This window comes from Gallinula chloropus, assembly GCF_964237585.1.
Source record: "Gallinula chloropus genome assembly, chromosome: 2".
Classification (NCBI taxonomy): Eukaryota; Metazoa; Chordata; class Aves; order Gruiformes; family Rallidae; genus Gallinula; species Gallinula chloropus.
In genome coordinates, this window is record NC_140086.1 from 36,474,645 (window position 1) to 36,496,475 (window position 21,831).

Below are 21,831 nucleotides of genomic sequence, written 5' to 3' on the forward strand. Positions count from 1 at the left end.
AGCCCCAGAACCTGTCTGTGTTCACTGCATACCTCTTCTTGTGCCTTGCAGAAATCCACCAGAATGTCACTGCTTCCCAGGCACAAGACCTGACATTACCCTGAGATCTGTCTACCTTCTTTTGGAGGTAAAAAATCCCCCTAAAAATGCAACAGAAGTGAATTCTGGGGATAATGTTGCTGATTGCTGAAAACCCTTCCAAGTAGACAGGTCTCTTCCCTGTCAGTGATAACTGTTTATCACAAGATTTTTTTTCTTCAAGCAGCAGGAGATATCAACTAAATGTTCATCTGTTATAAGCCCTTGAAAGTCTCATAGCACAGTCTGTCACTGTTTCTATTCTTCCATTTTTGGGAACAGCTTTGCTCTGTATTGACAAGTACTACTGTAAAGTAACACAGCCACATACATTTCCTTGATTCCTCTAAACAGTGGGGATATAGGGTTGAAGAAATGTGACATGTCTTCTTTAGTACATATGTTGGTCCATGATCAGCAGACAGCTCTAGATACTTCATTATTTTAAGGTTGTCCATGGTCTCTAAGTCTGGCAAGGCTTGCATGCCTGTCAGTTATTGCTGGGCTGCCCCTGAACAGCTCAGATGCTGCCCCAGAATGCAGTGAGGAGAGGTTTCTGATTTCAAGGTCATTCTTGCTAGTTGATTGGCAAAGAGTGAACCACTTAAACTGCTGAATGTGCACCTGGAGACTGACTGAGAATTCATTTTAAATGTTACAAAAATAGAAAAAAATGAAAACGTACTCCCCTTCATACAGGTCAGTTCTAAAATGACCAGCAGTGTGCTGCAGGAATATTAAATCTGTAGAGAGGGTAAGGACTGAGAGAACAAATGTTTTCTAACAAGATAGAGTATTTGTCATTCTGGTAGTCTATACCAGCTTGGGCAAACCTAGATTGCTTCTTGGCACTCCATGACAGGTTTGTTCTAGCACTGGTCAGGACACTGGAAGGTAGAGGTTCATAAAAATCTCAAATTGACACCTCCAGTTTAATTAAAAAAAAATCAAAATCCCAAAATACTTAACAATAAGAAATGTGGAACCCAGTCGGGCACTCTCCCATAAATGCATTCTCAGAATGAGAAAAATAATTTATCCTGAGATTTTGTAGTCATTCATTTATATAAATACATTTACAGAGAAACTATCCCATTTTATGTGCACTTTTGCAAAAACCCAAAAAAGAAAATTAGTATCAGCCTTCTCCAGCTTTAGATTACAGCCTCCTGAGGAAAGGGGTGACTCGTTTAGTTCAAGTTCTCTTAACAGTTAATGTCTCTGCATCAATGTGCATTGTTTTGTTCATGCTACATAATGGAAATTGCATTCCCTGTCTATTTGCCACCTGTTAAACTGCAGCAGGAAAGCCTGCAGTGGCGATAACAGAGTGTTCTATAGGTTAGGGAAGAAGTAAATCTTCATAAACAAAAGCATACTTTTCTCTCTGAAGAAATATACACCTTGAAATCTATCATTTATCTGTAAACATTGGTTCAAATAGATACTCAAAGTTGAGAGGAAAGGAATTATATTAACATTCAGCTTTGTGGCCTGACTCCAAAAGGTCTTAATAACCTTCAGTTACATCAGCATTTCATATAATGCATTTTAATTATGCTTATTGTCAATATATTTACTATATTTGTATATTTAAATTTGAAGTTCAGAAATGATAATGCATCTTATTTGGCTTCTAAGGTACCACAATAATTTTAAGTTAGACAAGAAATAAAAAAACCCCAGCAACCCAAACCAACAGATGCTTGTACTGGGGCACCTATTGAAATGGGGTCCTCAAATAGCAAATCATTCAGAAATGAATTACATGATCATTTACCAGTAATGGAACTGCTTTTTCTGAAATATTCAATGAAATAAATGGAGTAAAGTCCTTCTGCAAATTATTATTACAAAAAGATACTTCATGAGTCAAGAAAAGAATGAGAGATTCAGCTTGGCTAAATGCTGTTTACACAGTTGTGGTATCTGTGTGGAAAAGAAATAAAGCAGAGTATAGCATGTTTTAAGAGCTCCCGGGATTCAGTGCAACTTTAAACTAACATTTGTTTTCTAAAATTCGATCTAAATATATACATTTCCATTTCAGATGTGTTAACAGGGAAAGAAACGAGCACGTTTGCAAACATTTGTTCAATTGCTCATACTATAAATCTGTGTTTGCCTCTATTTACCATCTAATTCCCTCCTGTTTTTATCCAACAAAAGAAAATTTTGTTCAGAAAAAATGCTGCCTAAAAATGTTGATTGTGAATAATTCCATTGAGTTCTCAGGGGTTTTCATCCCCAAAGTGTTTGGCTAATCTTCTGTTTGGATTGGGAGTCCTCCAGTTAGTGAAAATAATACAGTGCTTATATGCCCTAGGAACATTTTAGTTTCACAAAAATAGAAGTCAACAACATTGTAAAAGAATACCTATGGTAAAACTCATTGTGAGAACAAAATAGTTTCTGTACAAAGTTAACACCTATATTATTCTTTGAAATATCATTAGCGATTATTGCATAAGTGGTCATGTTTCTTCAGAAAAAAAAAAGTAAATAAATAAAGGAAGCAAATCCTTTGTTTCCAAGGGAAAGTAAACTTCCAGGTTTAACACTATTCTTGGAAAGCAGAAAGATTCTGAGTAAAAATAAGTATATAAATCCCCCATGACGAGTGGCATTGTAAGTGTTAATGTGAAGTTGTATTTCATCATTCTGGGTCTAATTTGCTGCCATTTAAAAGGGGAATCTTTTAAACCCAAAGATATTTATGTATCTGGGGATGTGAGGTACAAAAGTTTCCCCTGCCAAAGTGTAACACAGCTGCTATATATCGGAATACAAAAGAAAAATAAGTTGTTACCTGTTACATATAACAAATTTTTATTTTTGGAAGATTATTTGTTGCTGCTGCAGAAGCAAATTGGGTGACTGGAATCTTTCCACATTTCTATAACATGCTATTTCTTCTAGTCCTGTTTAAAGTCACACATACAATGATGTGTATGATAGCATTGATAATTTATCTCTAGGTCAGGAGTCCAAGTGGGCCTCAGGCCAGCCATGACAAGACACGCTGACATGTCAAGATTTATTACTGCCTACTCTAAATCCTTCTCTAAAGGGTAAGTGTCCACATTACAAGAAATACCGTTGCAACTGGCAGATGTTTAAGACTCGGCCTCAGTGACTAGAAGGCACCACAAATTCTCAGTGAAGACCGCTCTGGGGATTTGGAGGTGCAACAGTAATGCTCTTCATGCTTCACTACCACAATCACAGTGCTATCAACAGACCTGGTCATTCAGGACCTTTCATACTATCTCTAAATGGACATTTAAAACTCTGCCTTTCATAACACCTATTTCTCTTCACATTATCTTGGGAAGCTTTCTGACCCCTTCCCAGATGCCATTCCTAGCAGCTCCTCCCAAGATATTTAGTCTGGCAATAGTATTGCTTCCAGGTAACCATAAAATCTCACTGTCAGGCCTCCCGTCAGCCCAAGGATCTTCAACTCAGCACAGCCAGCAGTGTTTCAGACTTCCATTTTTTATATTCTTCAGTAAACCTGCCTCCCACAGATTATTTCTTCTAATGTTTGTTTACTTCACAGCTTATAAACAGCTAAGGTCTGATTCACAGTTCCCCTAAGACTGGTTCACACTGGAAGGTAAAGGGAAGTTAAAGTGCCAGAGGCTCTGAGCATAACTGAGAATTCAGGCTTTCATTAGAGCATCCTTTGAGTCAGAGGTTTCCTGCTCAGCTGTCTGATGGAACAAGTTTCCCCTGTAACAGCTGCCAGGGAGACCTACAGAGCCACCTCTTGTGTCATAACTTCATAACTCTAATAACAGCATTTCCAAAGGTCTAACAAACCCACTCCCCAACAGATGATGTTCATCACTACAGCAATAATCTGTGTATCGCTTTCATCTAGTACCTCTTCTCTGGTCCCATTTTCTTCCACGGAAATAACTTCTGGGCATGGCTAGAGTACATGCATTAGTATGATTTATTTTCAGAAAATATGTCACTCATTATGGTGACAGCAGCCAGCATAAACTTTCAGAAATATTTTTAGGTGTCAGAAATAGGACATGTTTTAACGAGGAGAGGTGGGAGAGTGGGAGGGAAAATGCACTTAAAAACAATAGTGTCTGCTGCTTCCAGTAAGACACAGTCTGCTAAACTGGAGCTAAAGAGAATTAACAGGGATCACTTAAAATTAATGATTAAACAGCCTACACATCATTACCTTTCTTGTCCTTGTAAGACTTCATGTGTCACCCCAGCAGGCTGTTTGTGCTGAGGCAGACAGGACTGAAAGTAGTTCTTTCTCTTCTTTTTGGTTTTGATGGTTTTTTCATAAATCCTACGGATTTTGCTGCAGCATTCATTTGATATTCCTTTTTGTATGCTGCCATGTGGGGAAATAAGCCCAATGGATGCCCACATTTGAGGTTAGAACTCTCCCTGAACTCCAGTGTCTCCTGCTGTAGCTGCTCCACTCTACATACATGCAAGTGGAAAACTTCTAAACAAACTTCTGATTGTGTTCGATGGTGCTGTTGTTTGTTTTTTGCTTTTTTTTTTTAATGTATTAAGGACAGTATTTCAATCAAATGAGAGGTATTTTCCCAGCAAAGAAATGTCACATAATTTAAGGGCCTGCTTCAGCTACTGCCCTTTTAAAGAAAACTTCCCCTCACATGTGGTTAACAGGCTATCTTAATCCTTGGTTTGTAGGTATAACCTTCCATCTCAGTTTGTAGAGCCAGCAAGCAGCTTTTGACCTGGTTTCCCTTCTTTGTTTGAGGTAGGCGTTACAGTAACATGATATAGCAACTACATTTTTAAAAACAAAATCCAAGGTCAGATGGCTGTCACCCAAGGTCAGAGAGAAAGAGATTCAAATGGTGCTTGACCACCAAGGAAGAAAACCTAAGGGTTAAACGTTCAAATTACACAAACCTTGGCAGGAGGGATTTTATTGTTCTTGTGCTGTTTTCACAGGGAGCACCAAACACTTCCGTGAGAACTGAACTTATGTCTTTTAGAGCACATTGTTAATATTTTTGCTAGAGAAGTCAGTTATTTGGAGGCTTCAGCCACCCAAATTGGCAGCTTATCTTCAGTTTGTCTCATTTCTTAGTCTGCAGACTGAACTCTAACACATGCATGCAGTCAGTCAGTGAAATAAGAAACATGAAACAGCCCAGCAAGGATTTCTTGAGGTCACCAGAGGAAAAAAATCTTTGCGAGAAGGTTGCCAAGAAATCAACAACACCAGAAGACAAGAAGCAGCACAGCTGAGTCTCATATTCTGGGCTGTTTCACAAGCAGCCTAGCAGAGCAAGGTGTTTAGACCCCAGGAATCCACACAAATAAAAATTAATCTATGCAACTGCTCAAATGCAACTAAGCCCACAAATCAATAACTAAGAGCTTTGCTTGATCTTTGCAGGTGTCATGCAGCCTATATAAAGTGGAGAGTCAGTTATTTTTTTTGGAAACTGGCTAAACCCATTGGCTCTAGCATCACCAGCTAGAAAAGAAGTAGGCTGAAAATACCAAGCCGTAGACAGTGTCAGGATCATGTTAACCCAATGCAAGTTCCTACAATCCTTTATCTGGAGACAGTGAACACAAGTAAAATGAGTTGCTCTGGCCTGGGGAGAGTTAGGTTGAAATACAATGATTCAGTGCTTTTCTTCCAGACACGGTCCCTACAGCTAAGCGGAAACAGTTTGAATCCTACCCTCCTGTATGATGGATAGTCCCCCAGCAAACAGGATGGCTTGCCTGAGGCCAGGCAATCTGTGCCACTAAACGGGACACAATCTGTTGAGCAGAGTGGGAACAATTAGATATAACTCTCTTGCTATGAAAAGGGATGATTGAAAGAAGACATGGGAGAAGTCCATTAAATCAGATTTTGTGACTATTCACCAGTGGCATGGGCAACCTCCAGGTTTAGAAGGAAAGAAAAAGCAGTCGTCTGTTACTAACACATGGAGTGGCACTGGTAGCAGAATGGTGGGGTTGCCACTGTAGTTCAAAGGCAGGTTGGACTGATGCAAAGACAATGGAGCTCAGTGGCCTGGATGCTCCCCCTAAACTGATGGTTTTCAGAAGCTAGAAAAACAAGGAAAAAAGAATATCTCTTGGCTGTCTTTTCCCTCAGTGTTCCCTGCTGCTTTCTGCTGGAGCCCCAAATTCCTGTTACTAAGTTAGATCAACATGGCTGGTTCCATGTGCTCATGTCTATCTTATTTTACCTTTAGGACACAAAAGGGTGATAATAATTCTTCAGGATGATTACTTGAGAACACATTTCAAGTGAATATTTACGAACTAAAGTAGCAACCTCATCAATTCTGTATGCAGCTAAGAGTATCTGAAGAACTATGAAACAGTGCTGACTATTATTTTCAAAGTCTAGTCTCAGGAGCAGGGGATGTTGAGAACATAGGCTCAGAAAAATATAGTTAAGAATGTAAGGTCAGAGAAAGTGGCATATCTAGAAAGTAGCAGCCAATAGAAGGACAGAAAAATACAAACTGATAAATCAGTTCATGTATGCAGTTTATGCAGTAACTTACTCCTTTCAATTTCAAACTGTTTAATGCAGCTGCAAAAAACATCCCTGTGTGTGAGCTACTGCAGTGTAAAAAAGGCAATTTTTTACAAGGAGCATTTTCACTGTGTGATGAAGCAGGTTCCTCCTCATTTTCTGAGGCTAAATCCATTTACAATACAGCTGTAGTATTTTATTACCTTTTTTCCCTTTTTTCTTTTTTAAAAAGAATACAGAATAGTCAAGATATAAAGCAAGGTGTACAATTGAGGACTACCCTTAGATTTTTAACTAGAGTTGGCTTCAGGTCTAGAAACAAGAGGTACAGTTCTCTCTTCTTTTTTTTTTAATTTTTCTTTTTTTAGTATAGTGTAATCATCAGAAAAGATTAAGCATGTTATTTTAAAATGAAGTCTGATAGGCTATTTTGGGAACCTGCCAGTATCTAGTCTATAAACAAATCTGGTGCACTCAAAAGCTACAAAAGGGTGTTTTACTCTCAATGCATTCAGTTATTTAGAGCCCAGGAAGTGCATATCTTAGAGGAAGACGAAGGAAGTAATATCTTTCCAACAGATCCTGACCTGTGCCTACATATTTTCAGGGTATTGTAAGAAGCTGCCCTTACAAAGCCAAATACTGACCTTTTAATCTCCCACAACTTCCCAGGAAGAAAAGAGCTTCTCTCTGTTTTAATAATGGTCAGAGCTGTCACTCTCCCCAAAAGGAACAAGCGCAGCAAAAGAAACAAGCATCATTCGGCACTTGCTATGGGTTTCTTATATTTGAATTTGTTGTCCCTATACCATTTCCATAATCAAATACCTCACAAGAAGCAGGTTCAAGCAGTGGGTCTGGCAAGGTGTGATTTTGACTTACATATGCTGTGAAGCATTGGGGTAGAGCTCTGAGAACTGCGGTGCCGAATCCTCGGGGCCATGGGGTGCAGCGTGGCTGATGACCATCATTATAGGCCTATGGGGATATATCCTCTTAGACATTCTGAAGTAATTAATGCTCTCATTAGTGATTAGGTCTGTGAAGTAGTCCTGGAACATACGATTAACACAAAGCAAAAGTTACAAAGTGCATGATTAATTAGATCACATACTATCATGTTATTATGTTATTTTCAAGTCCTCATTAAAGCTCGGATCAGGAAGTAAAAACATACCATCAAAGAGATGTATGATTCAAGGGACCATAGGGGAGACTGGGTGGTAATTACTTTCTTAAGCAGGCAAGACCACATAAAATGAGACAGTATTTTGCAAATCAGATACAACAGAAGGCATTAAGTAAATAAGATTACCAGATTTTGTAATATAATGCTAGTGACATTTTAAATGACAGGCTGTACTGACAAAAATATGTTACTTGAATTTCACTGATAAAACACTTTCCCAAGCTGAGGGCTCCTAACTGCAAGTAATCATTGACTATTACTTGGTTTTGCTTACATGAATATTTCTTGCAGGCTCTTTGCTCAGAATGTGCTTTTGTATGTATACAAAGTGGAAGAAAGCTACAACAGGCAACAGAACGCAAAAATCTCTATCAAAGAAACTGCAAGTGTGAATGCAGGGAGCAGTGGAATTCCTACAGGCTCTGTTCGTTTAATTGTACAACTTTAAGCAGTGCAGCTGCTGAGATTAAGGTTGTGACTCGCTAATAAACTGGCTTAACCTACAGCCAAGGTGGCAAATGGAAGCCTACAAGGGGAAGGGAGGAAATGGAACTAAGAAAAAAAGATGAAAACTTAAATTAAACCACCTGCCACCTTGGAGCATTCGCTGTTGGCCTGGAGGTTTAGTGCGAGCTTCATTGAGAAAGTGCTGAGACAATGTTTGTAATTTCAAGCACTTCCAGGCATGACTAATCATATGTTGTGGATTCAAGGCCCTGAACAGCTGCAAAAGCAGAGCCTGAGGGACAAGGTCTGTGTCGCATGTCAGTGTTAGGACAAGCCAACCAGCTGTGAGCTCCTCGCTTGCCCGCTCTCTGTCCCCGCTGCCCTTCCCCTCTCCTGTAGCAGGCTTGGAGCGCACACAGTAGCTCCGGCTGCTGAAATCCTTGCAGGGATATGGAAGAGACAGTGAGGGACCTTTTGGTGTTCAAAATGGGTAATGAGTGCCAGGTGCTGGTGGTGGGATCACTTCTGAGTTTGTGGCCTGTTCAAGTGAAATGCCTGTGTGATTGCTCTCCTAATGCACGCTTACCCCTCCTATTGGCCTACATATTCTTGCTACATATGTGGGGTGTGGAAGGAATGTATAACTAACCAATACTCTATTTTCTTTTTTTTTCTAACTCTATATAAATATATAATTAGTATCATGTAATTTCTACGGGTGGGGAAATCAGAAACAGGCATCGCGAGCTTCCAATAAAATCTCATTACATGGGTCAGAAACCACAGCTGCAGCATCTGTATCATCTTCCCTGAGCAGCAGTCTGAGGAAATTCCAGATTGCTTTCTGCGCCCTGGAAAGTCTGCGATCTGCACTCCTAAGCCCTTCCGAGAAACTTCACAGCAGTGGGCAGGTCACCTTGGCACACTTTCCAAACTTTGTCAAGAGTACAAACAGATCTGCAGTTTTCCAACGGCCGTGTTCTCCTGCTTATCTATTCCTATAGTCATATCCGGAGCCTGACACCACAGACGCACGGCCTTTTCTTTGGTGTGCACTGTATAATTGAAAGGTTTCTTATGTGGCTAACAACTGACAACACTCCTCTAGCCTTAAAGTTCAGTAGCACGAGGGGCACGATTATTTTGGGGAAAAGGCCTTTATTTACTATTTGCTTCTGCCACTGAACCATCCCTTTCTAGCAGAAAGAGGCAGGCAGTGAGGGAGGAATCACCAGGCTGCACCAAGAGCCCTTGGAAAATCCATTCTATCACAAGATTAATATTCTCACATTGAAATTGATCTGAAATGCCCTGGAGAGAAAAAGACATCTCAATTTCTTGGCTGTAGCTGGTTAATTAATTAATTATCTGGTTAATTAATTATCTGAAAGTGATTTTTATATGGATTAATGATGTGGCATTGATGTGTCTGGAAAATACCTTTGCATAATCAAATCCATGCTTCTCTTTGTTACCATTGCGAGAAATGGTGTAATTATAGAAGCGAGAGTTCTTCACTAATCCAACCCACTCTCTCCACCCAGGAGGGATGTAGCTGCCATTGTATTCATTGAGGTATTTCCCAAAAAAAGCTGTGAAGGTAAAAAAAAAAAAAAGAACACGCACACACATGAGACTTTGCAAACCAAGTCTTTTAGTCTGAGTCAAAAGCATGCATGAATGAAGATAAATGTGTTAGAATGAGTCAGTTGCTTCATCAGAAATGTTCCTTTTATACCTTAGAGGGTTTTGAAATTAAAATAGTTATTTCCAGAGTTTTTATGAGTGTTGAAAGCCTTCGTGACTTTAGGTTTTCTTCTTAATCCTTTGGAATCTAGTCATTTGAAATAGTCAGGTTTTTTGTTCTTACAATAAGTGTGTTTCTCTTGGTTTCCACTTGAAAATGGAATAAAAACTCAGTTCCCAGAGGAAACATCTGAGAAACACCTTATGGTTTTAAGCAAGTTCTGTGATGTTTTGGAGCTTGTCTTCTGACTTTTCAAAGTCTGGGTTTGGCAACCTAACGACATGCTGGTTTGATAAAAGGTCTGGGAAGTTCAAATCTCCATCCCACTGGGACGCATTCAGATAGAGGAAGAGGGAATCTCCACACAGCTCTCCACACATTCCCAAGAGGGAATCTCCACACAGCTTCCAGATAGGCAAAACTAATGAAGAGACAAAGGTTCATAGGTCAACTACTCTACCTGGTCTACCAAACTAAGTGTATATTTTTCTGTTAGCTCCAGGTGACAAGTCAGAACCCTCTCAGACTGAAACTTTCAGCCTTAGCTGTTGGGCTCAGGAGGGTTTGAAAGTGCTCCTGCCAATTCCTCTGGAATGAAGTAAAAAGAAAAATAATCTCACAATGCAGCGGGCTCCCAGCTATCTGGGAGTTGTGAATGGTTTGTGCCAAAGATACACAGACACCAAAAGGAGGCCAGCTGGCTTTGGGAAGGTGGATTAATGCTGGCATGGCACCATGGCACAAGCAGCCGTATTGCTTCTAGGGACATATGGGTATGGAAGCTCTTTAGCTGCTTGTGGACGCTCTCTGGTCTGAATAAAAAAAGTGTGTTTGGATGGCTCTGCCCTGCTTTTCCACTGCCTGAGGAGTGTGGTGACAAAACACCTGACTGGGCCCACAATTTTGGTTATTAGGGATTTGTTAGCTCTGGCTCAGCCCCAGCAAGTTACTGTGGTGCCTGAGCAACTTCAAGGTTTGCAATTTTTTTCTTGAGATTTACAAGTCCTTGGAGGGTCACCTGTGTCCCTGGCAGTCAGCACAAAGGTACTGAAGGTTTTCACAAAAGGAGACAGCCCTGAAGAGAAGGGAGTGAGAGAGACCTCTCCCTGTTCAGGAATCAGGCTACTCTGAGCAATGGCCTCCCATCTCGCTGCACCCCTTCATGGTGCACAGCCCCTGCCCTTCCTGCCAGCCCGGTCTTAGAATCACAGAATCATAGGGGTTGGAAGGGACCTCAAGAGATCGTTGGGTCCAACCCCCCTGCCAGAGCAGCTCCCCAGCTCATATTGCACAGATAGGCGTCCACATGGGTCTTGAATATCTCCAGTGAAGGAGACTCCACCACCTCCCTGGGCAGCCTGTCCCAGGGCTCTGTCACCCTCACTGTGAAAAAGTTCTTCCGCATGTTGGTGTGGAACTGCCTGTGCTCCAACTTGCAGCCATTGCCCCTTGTCCTGTCTCCACAGACCACTGAAAAGGGGCTGGCCATTTCCCCCTGCATCCCATACTTCAGATATTTATAAACATTAATAAGGTCCCCCCTTAGTCTTCTTTTCTCTAGGCTGAACTGTCCCAACTTACTCAGCCTTTCCTCATAGGGGAGATGCTCCAGGCCCTTAATCATCTTTGTAGCCCTTCTCTGGACTCTCTCCAGGAGCTCCTTGTCTTTTTTATACCAGGGAGCCCCGAACTGGACACAAGACTCCAGGTGGGGCCTGACCAGGGCAGAGTAGAGGGGGAGGATCACCTCCTTGGTCAGCCCCAGGCCAGCCTGTGGAGAGCTGCTGCCCAGCGTCACTGCCTCAGCTGGGCTTCAGGACACGTCAGAGCCACGTACTTGTTTCCTACTAGGAAATGAAATTACTTTGGAGAACCTCACATTCAACGTAACCATATTCAATCCAACCAAAAAAGCACATTTGTGGATGGACTTAAATAATTTAGATCTGATTGATGTGGGCATCATGAACTTCCTGCGAAAGCTGGTGGAAAAATCTAAATGTTCATAATTATGGTACAATCAAATCATATAACTGCTAACTCTCACTAAACATAGGTTACAATCATATATAATGTTACTTTCTTATACCGTGTAGAATGTGACATATAAACAAGTCCTACAGACACTAGACCAGGCTTCCAGCTCTTCTCCCACAGCCACTCTGGAAGAAACCCAGCAGCTCTCCTTTTTTCTCCTGAGGCCAACCAGAAGTCAAGAAGCTTGAGGTGAAGAAGGTGACTGGGGCATGGGGCTATGTGCCCAGTATCGTTGCCTCCTGGCATGGAAACCATACCTCTCCTCTAAGACAGCCAAAATGGGTTAAACTCTCAGAGAGTCAAATGTCTAGGGAAAGTGTAAAGGTGAAGTGTGAAATACTATTGAAGGTAAGCCCAGAAAAGAGAAGAAGAAGAAGAGAGAGGGACAACAGTGAAGAAAATTATGAGAGAATGAAGTGACTGAGAGAGAGGAAGCATTACCAAGCAAGTAAAATCAAGGTTACAGTCTATGGTTACAGGGGAGATCTGAGGTCAGCCCTCCTGAGTGCCATCCCAGATCCATCAGCAGCTACTGTATGACCTTGAGGAACCTCTGTGTACTGTGCTCATCTGTAAAGGACTGTACTGCCAACCTGCCTCCCACAAAGATCAGAGGCTTTCAAGCTGTAAAATGGAAGTTATGGCAATTTATCATGTAGGATGGTTTGATAGCCCCACCTATAATTAAGATTGACTAATACTAAGACCTGAACTATGCTATTTACAGTCTTGCCAAACTCCCATCATTAGTGATGATAGTTTCCATGCTATCTGACTCAGGCTGCATTTTGCTGTGTGGAACATTTTAGCCAAACAGTTCAGTAATTTCCAAGAAAAAGGCGAGGGAAAAATAAAAGGGTTTGCCTGTTTGAAAATTATTGGCAACTTTTCTCTAAGAAGTTCTAGGTTTAGATGTAGTGCCTTTGTAAATAACAGAGGTGGCTATGAAAATCTGCCCCAGAATGGCCAAGCTCTAAAAAATGATAACATGCAGGATTACCAGGAAAGAGTACGGCTTCTCAGTTTAATGTCACTATAGGGTGTTTCTTTATGGACCAGAGAAAGTCCCCGCGGTTTTGGATTTGGCACTAAAATACAGTCAGCTCTGCCCTCTCCTCTCCTCTCCTCTCCTCTCCTCTCCTCTCCTCTCCTCTCCTCTCCTCTCCTCTCCTCTCCTCTCCTCTCCTCTCCTCTCCTCTCCTCTCCTCTCCTCTCCTCTCCTCTCCTCTCCTCTCCTCTCCTCTCCTCTCCTCTCCTCTCCTCTCCTCTCCTCTCCTCTCCTCTCCTCTCCTCTCCTCTCCTCTCCTCTCCTCTCCTCTCCTCTCCTCTCCTCTCCTCTCCTCTCCTCTCCTCTCCTCTCCTCTCCTCTCCTCTCCTCTCCTCTCCTCTCCTCTCCTCTCCTCTCCTCTCCTCTCCTCTCCTCTCCTCTCCTCTCCTCTCCTCTCCTCTCCTCTCCTCTCCTCTCCTCTCCCTTTTGATATTCAGGCATTACCAGAGAGAAAGCCACCAGCATGAAATGCAGAAATGAAATGACCTGGGGCATAAGGATGAGAAAAGATAAACTGAATTTAGAAAAGGAAAAGGAGGCTTGGAGCTGGTAGGGGCCAATTCATCTCGGAATTTCCTTGCTTTAGATTACTTAATTTTCCAACTTTAATAATGTTTTGTTAGTTCCCCTTTGGCCCCCTGAACCCCGTATTTTGGTGTGTGTTATGAGACTTTGGATTGACAGCCTGAACCATTCACCTTTGTGTTGGCAATGATTTAGTATTTTATCATAAAAATAATCTCAGAGCTGTCAAGTTTTAAGCAGCTCCTTGAGTGACAGCTTGCAGAAATAGATGTTCCCCCCCCCCCCCCCGTTGTAGAATAAAGCGGTTCCCATGTCAAACGTATAGCAAAGCCCTAAATACCAGTAGAATTTGCGGTAGCCGTGATAATGGATCACATTTGCCAAATTGCTTTAATCAAGAGTTGTTTGTTGGTCAAGAACTCAGGAGGATATGAGTAATGAGACAGATGAAGGGAAAAGCCAGACTGTTACTGAAACACAAGAGTTCAGTCCCTTCACCGTGGGGTTTTCTGAGTACCACTGAGTGTAGGATAGGGCAAGTGAGTCAGAGCTGGAGCCCAGCACCAGCAGTTAGAGTTTGTCTCTTCACACTTGAAGACGTGTGCCAGAATAAAAGGAAAGCACAGTAGTGTCCATGGGGCCAAATAATAATCAGCAAGTAATCATGATGGGTGTCCCAGTTGTTTTTTTTTACCTGGAGGATTGTAAACAATTCAGGAGTTGACACCGTGATGTGCAAATATCTTCACATGCTTGGTCTGTAGAGTGAACCCACATCCTTAATTTAGCTGTAGCCTGACACTTGCTGAATTGCCCAAATCTGAGTACTGACTGGGAATGCTCAGCTTTAGAAGCCACTTGCGATCAGCCATTGCAGAGTTTCGGAAACCTTTTCTGCTTGTAATTAGTAAAACTGAGATTATGACTCAATGGGTAAAAACCTCATTAAAAAGTAATGCCATTTCAAGGGACATCTTTTCATTATTGTGTGTAATGGCCCCCACAGGGATAACAGGAAAGATAAATGCCCATTTTTGCATTTTAATAAGACAGTTTTTATCTGCATTCTGGCAGTTTTGCTAACTGTTCCCAGGACACATTGTTATTTTTTAATCACATGTAGAGTAGCTTAGTATATCAGAATAATTGTATTTTGTGTGAGTATGTTCAATTAAGTTTATGCAAACAGCAACGCATGGCATGGGGAAGTTACACAGACATCCATGTGTCTCGGTAGTGGCTGCAGAGTGTACATGTTTTATACCTAACGTGAATAGGTGCCTTAATATGGGTTTTTGTTTTCCATACAGCAATTAGCTAATTAGTCCTCAACTGCACTGAGATATTCAAGGGGCTGCAATGGGTGCAAAACAAGAAGAGTTTGACCCAGGGGATCTCTGGAGTTTGAAGCAAGGAAATTTATAGCTGAATGTGATTCAAATTCTCATAATTCCCAGTACGTTTTCCCTCAGTATTTTCTACAAGCATTTATGACTAACTCCTACAGTGTTACACAATAGAATTAGTCCCCTAACTCCTGTCAACATTTACTGGATTAGCATGCAGGTGAACTGGACTACAGCTACTGGTGAGACACCTCTGCACTTCCATGGATCAAAGGAGGTATATTATGTTCTATGCCCTTGTTATTTGTTGAGGCTTACGGGAATGTTTCCGACTTAAAACAAACCCAAACCTCTAAAAAGGCATACTGCAGTAAGGTTTAGTCACCATGACCCAGACAAGAGCTTTAAGTAGACAGCCCACTTCCTTTAACAAAGTCAGGAAACCATTTACAGGAGTTGTGAAGCACTGTTTATATGACATTTCAGGGCTGACACACAGTGATTCTGTGCTTCTGGGGACAGAGCCCAACAAAACTGCAACTTGTGGATTATTCCAGTAAATTCCTCCTTTCTCTCTTCCCATTATGCAGATTGTGACAGATTCATACCCGAGAAGTCTGAGTTTTCCCTTCTGTTGAAAAATCACAGAGGATTAGTGTATCACGTCATTAAAGTCCAGAAAGCCAGGTCGGTATGCCAGCACTGCCTAGGAAATGAAATAAGCACTGTCCCAAAAATGTGGTTGAGGAAACTGAGGCACCAAGAGGTTAACCTTCAGCTAGACTTAAGTCATGCAGGAAGCCTGCGGCATTGCCAAGAATATTATTCCGATTTCGCAGTTCCCAGTCTTGTAACTTAACCACAGTAGAAAACCTCAGGTTTTCTACTTTTACTCCAGCTTTGTGGGTCTTTCCCAGTTGCTGCCAGGTTTACCATTGTAACCAAAAAGAGCATTAAAGGTTTTATAACTCAGCAGTTGCAAAAAGCATTAGCCTATAACTTGATATAGCAATCGTTAGCCTGGGTGATGTCTTTAACAAAGCCTGTATTATGGGCCAAGCTGGTAGCACTTTGCCGTATTGATGATGTCTGACACTTCTCATTATAAGACCCTGTTTTCAGTTGCTTATAACGTTCTCATACTTGGACTGAAATTTTCCACACTGGATGTCTGCCTGAGGCTGAATTTTTTGAAAAATCTTAGCCCGAACAGTAGCCATCTTTGAGAACCACAGTAATGGAAAAGGAATTACATTTAACATCTGAAAAAAATTATGCAGGCTTTCATTTGATAGCACTCCCATGCTCTGCGCTGAGAGCATGAACTCTGTCAAAGACGTGATGGACTCTCTGTGAAGGAGGCATCTTTTATCATCCCGGTGAAAATCTCTCCAAAGTTTGCTCAGTTTTGAAAAAGACCCTGTAGTTTGTGTCTGCTGGAGATCTGGGCACTTCAGGAGCTTGTTGCCTGTCCACCTGCCAGTGGTGTCAGTAGGTGTGGGAAAGCTGACTGAAATACAGAGGTCAGCAGGTGACCAGATAAGGGCAGGCAGTTTGGGGAATGGCTGGAGATCTGGGAAAGGAACTGATAGGGGAGAGGGGGAAGCAGTGGGGGACTCAGGGGTAGCACTGGCAGTGACAACCAAGAAACTGGACAGCAAGTGCAGAAAAGGGAAAGAGACTGATTGACAAGGCAAGGGGGTGGGAGAAGCAGATTTGCTGATCAGTCTGGGAAAGGAGGTCACTAATGGTAGTGTTGGGAACAGGACATGTCTGTCAAGGACTGATTGGAACCATGAAGGGACAGAGGGTGGTAATGCCTTGAGCACAGACAAGCAGGGGAACAAGGCTCAGTGCAGAGGCTGAGTGGAGCTCTGGCAGGGCCAAACTGGAGTGTAGTAACCCAGTGAGAAAGCAGTAGAGTTTTGCAGAGGGGATCAGAGTGCTCCGTCCCTCTTCATAGAACTGGTCTATCTTTTTTAAACTGAGAAAATTTCACTCTCCAAAAAGCTGTATGTTATGTAGTTAAAAACTATCACTTGTCCAGGTGAACAAGAGAGATTAAATGCACAGACATTGTTCTACCTAGATTTTCCTAAATGAAACATTTTGATGTCTAAATTTGCTAAAAATCTTTTAGTGCATGTTTCCCTGTGCAATAGCACAGAATTCTGGTTTTAAGCATAAGTAGGCAGACATGGTGTTTTTTTGATGAAAAAAAAACAAAAAAAGTTTCACTTCACAAGATGCTGTAGAACCAGAAAATTCTGCTATGTTTTCCTTTTCAGCCTTTTCCTTCTTCTGCATTTCCATGTTTGTGGACTAATTCAATATATTCGGCATATTTAACTTCTATTTATACTTCCCTTAATTTTAACAAAAAAAAGCAATTTTGTTCTGAGAAGTGAGGCATATTTTTAATTATTCTAAATATTCCAAGTTAAATTATGTTTGATGCCCCTCAACCTCTTTTACGTCAATTAGAAAGAACCTGAAAGCTTGGAGTCCTCTCTCTATCTCTCTTGCTTTATTTTCACTTTAGAAACACTCCAAAACCCAGCACTCACTCCCTGCGCATTCTTTCCCACCTCTGTGTCATATTTTGCCACCCTCTCTGTTTTGAAAGGGTGCATGAGACAGGATACAAATTAGGTCACTGAAACAATGCAGATTAAAAATAGCATGTGCTGGCACTGAATTGTACTGCAAGGCTGCGAACAGGAAACTCTTTGGCTTTGCCTCCAGAGGAAACGTGTTGTCTGCCCACACCTCCAGGAGGCACCATTTTTTGCTCCCTTTATGAAAGATTAACTTGTTCCTCTGTGTCAGAAGGGGATGGTGCACAGTTTAAATACTCCTTAGCTCCTCTCAGTCTCTTGTCATCTCAGCATTTTGTTAGTTCTTTGGTGACTACAGTAAGAAAGGTACCTGTAAATGACAGATGTCAGCTGTCACCTATCAGAAGCTGACGTGTACTATTGAACATATTAACTTGATGTCAAGCAAGTGACCATTTTTTCATCACTACACAGAAGTCAGTGACTGGTGTCAAAACATGCCAGATAATGACATCATGATGTCCATTCACTTCTTGAGTTTTGAGTTTTGCAAATGCAAACATCTTGAAATTAATGTTTGAGGTGCTTAACTTTGCTAAGTTGCTGGTTTTGTCCTGCAAATGGCTGAGAATGCCATCAGGACAGTTGCATGCATCAATCCTGAATGCTAGTCTGATCAGCTGATGCTTCTAAGTAAGAAATAAAATCTTGGGACGTGCATCTTCCCAAAGACAATTCTAAAAAATGTAAGCAAATAATTGCCTGATTTGGTGATCTCAGTTCTTTCAGGTAGGATTCCATAGGGGGGGAGCCTGGTCCTGAGTTTGGCATGTCGCTGTGAAGGTCTCAGTGGCTGCTGAGCCAGGGCAGACTCCTGCTCTCTCCTGCATGGTTATTATGGCTGTGAAGGGCTGCGAAGGGTGAGGACTAGAAGGTACTAATTCTACAAAGAAACACTAAGCAGAGAGGGCTCTGAGTGCACACTTGTGTAAAGTAAGGGTAAGAATCTTAAACTTACATTTCTTTTCATATTTGCAAAGTGATGGAACTTCAGCTGGTAAGAATGTAAAACCCTACAGTATGCAAAGCGTGATGCACTACTGAACAATAAAATGATTGCTACATTTACACGCCCCAGATATTCGTGCTGTGCTGCTGTCATGGCTCTGTCTTCTGAAATACTGAGATACTGCTTGGCTACTGCTCCGTTATTAAGATGCAGTAATCCTCCTGTCCTGCTGGAGGAAGCCAAGGTTGAGCTAGTGCATTCCTGGAGTTTTTCTTTGGTATTGTGTAGGTGACTGACAGCATGAACTGACAACACCAGCAGGCACGTCTGAGAGGCAAGGCTGTGTGCTGTAGGGCTGGGATGGAACAGTAGAAGGTAAAGACAGTGAGAGTTCTTTCAGCCTGCCCTGTGGTACTGTTGAAGTCAGTACCAACAAAATATCCAGCAATACTTCGGAAAGCAAAATCTCTTAACTCCTGCACCTAATAATCTAGCTAATAAAATTTCTCTATCTAAATAGCTGAAGTAATGTCTACTGACATTAAGAACTACAAGATGAATTGAAAGATGCTCAGGCTTTTCTCACAATTTCCACAAAATTTGAAAGCAATTACAGAGTGAGCCTTTTTCCTCCCCAGTACGAGCAGATGGAGCCGATGTAATTAAAACAAATGTCTCACCTCTCTGAAGCTCTCCAAAGTTGCTTTGTTTTCTCTTTCTACCTATTTACTGTGTCTTCCCTGCTATTTTTCACAAATTTTAGTTTAACATTACCAATTTTGTAGGCTGTCAACAATAAGAAAGCTATGCAGTTGACTCACTGCTGCATCACATACAGCTTGTGAGTAGGGGAAACCCTAAACATTGAAATATCCTTAATCATTTGGAGATTTTAAAAAATGATAAACAGAAGCAAAAATGATTTTGGTTGGGCAGTGTTGCTTCTGAATATGCCCTGCTGGCACCCAGCATAGTTCCTGTATGATTTATCACAAAATCACTAAGTTGGAAAATACCTTTGAGATACTGGCATACAATCTTCAAAAAAGGATGTTACCATGAAATGCAACATCTCCATTAGGTCACATCAGAGTAGAACAGGAGTAGAAGATTAAATTAGAAAAAGAGAAGAAAAAACCTCATTCTTTTTTGCCAGGTTTTCCCAGTGGACCCTAATTATGACCAGTTTATTAGAGCACATTACAGACCTCTCTTTAAATGTCCTGTTGAGCTTGTGTAGAATCATTGTGACTCCAGCAGGACTCCCCTCATCAGCAGTTTGCCCACATGTGATCAGTTGCAGTATAGAGGGTTTAGTTAAGGCTGTGGCAAGTTTAGACAGCGGATGCTTTATAGATGTTGGAAACTATTTGGAGTTAACAGAGGTAAGAACATTATATAAACACTCTCCCACCCCTTTATTTCCACCGGCTTATATATCATATGCAAAAAGTGAGAGCTAAATCCTTGTCATTAACCAGGTTGGAGTTATTGCACATTGTCTCATCTGGATTGGAGTTCACTGGACCAATGCCTTAGCAGGACTGTCACCAAACTGTGAGTGGACTTTTCTTTCTCCGTCTCAGTTTCCTATTGAGGAGGATGCAATTTCGTCTCACAACACAGGGTAAATACCCATAGTGTCTGCAATATCAGCACAGTGATGCCTTACCTATGTGGCATGTAGCCATTCTCTCCCCAGTTTCCTCGCTTTCACTCCCAATTATTCTTTACTTCCAGGTATTCTTGAGTCATTACAATTCTACTAAACTTTCTAGCTGTGAAGTGGAGATTATTAGTTGGTTAGTGGACTTTTGATGACTTCTTAATGAGGCAAAATTGTCCTTGAAAAATATATTCTAAGACCTGCTATTAATTAAGCTGCCACTTCAAAAAATAATTGTGTGGTAATTAGAAAGTAGGCTCATCTTACAAGGAATAAATGGATAAATTCTTTGGGGCCATATTAATATAGGGTCGAGCAATGTACCTTGGGCAGAATCAGTTTCATACAAGTGTTTTCATTTGTTTCCATTTCTTTTTTCTCTTTCTGGGTTTTTATTAAAACTCACCTACACTGACAGTTTTAGGACTGATGTTCTCTCTGTCTGCCTTTGAAAAGGGATTTTTTTTTCTTTTCCTTGTCTTTTGACCCCTTTTTCCTTTCCATTTAATAGGGCTAAGTCTGTATTACGGTGACATCTCCGCATTCCTTCATAATACAGGGCACTGTAGAAAATCTACCCAAACCACAGTGTTTCCCACCAGAAGGGTAGTCAGGGCTAGTGATAGAGCTGTCCAATTTACACGAGGCATTTAGTTGTGCAAAAAACAAGAAAATTGATTAAAAATCAATGAAATGCTAAATTTTTTAAGAGCAGGAAAGCCAGGTTGCACATGAGGCAGCCATAGATCAAGAAGAAATGATTTCTGAGACATAAGCCATGAGACAGAGCTTATATTTTAGTGTGAATTCCATACCTTTTTCAGCACTGAACTTCAATTCTTCCCTCCCTCTCTTTCTCCTCCAAAGCCTTGCTGCTGACCCTTACTCAGATGACAACTTCTCTGAAACCAGCTTCCCAGAGACTGAAGTACTATTCAACACATGTCAGAGCCAACACCAGGTCAAATGAAGCTAAATATTTGCCTGTTTTTGCTTTTTACTCAGGATGCAGAAGCTCTCCAGAGGTACAAATACAGAGGGACAGAAGAAAAAAGAATGAGCTGACTGTGTGGTGAAGAAAAGATGGCAAACAGGCAGATAAATTTGAGCCATTGGATATAGCAGCATTAAGAGAATTAAGACAAGCAGACAGCATGGAGACATTCGCCTGCTATATGTTTTGAAAGCAATCTGTTCTTGTGCCTAAGCTGCTGATAGAGACAAATTTCTTTGCTGCCAATTACATTGTAAGGAATAGAGTTGGCACTGAGATCTGTGCCTCCTTGGTTCTGTAAAGGGGAGTCTTTGTAGTTAAGCGACGCTTCTGGACAAATTGCACCCTGATGACCTCGCACAACTCCTGTACCTTGCGGAGGGGAAGTCAGGCTGGAGCCTAACGTGTCTACAGATTGAATCTTAGGGGATAGGTGATGAAGAAATGAATCAGGTTTTACATCAAGCTGAAGTGCAGACGAGAGGAATAAGAAGAGTTCTTTGTAGACAGGAAAAGGATCTCCTGACTACGGAAAACCACCAGGAATTTACAAGAAAACTATCAAATCTTACTGGTTCACAGCAGAACAATCCTTCTTAAAGGCATGTTTCTATTCCTTTTCAGAAAATGCAAATGAAATATTGCCCCATGGCAAAGTTTAAAT

General features: G+C 41.3%; 1 protein-coding gene across 6 annotated transcripts in view; it reads right to left on the reverse strand.

The window, feature by feature from the left end:
• Positions 1–21,831, reverse strand: part of SULF1 (sulfatase 1) — a gene marked incomplete at both ends in the record, with an annotated part of 63,003 nt that overhangs the window by 34,795 nt on the left and 6,377 nt on the right. For 5 of the 6 annotated variants that reach the window (XM_084259951.1, XM_084259956.1, XM_084259955.1 and 2 more), the window contains 2 exons: positions 7,484–7,653; positions 9,678–9,829. In XM_084259951.1, the coding sequence (XP_084116077.1) occupies positions 7,484–7,653; positions 9,678–9,829 (322 nt within the window). Of the gene's footprint in view, positions 1–7,483; positions 7,654–9,677; positions 9,830–21,831 lie in introns of those variants that run through there. The other variant, XM_084259953.1, reaches the window with a different exon arrangement.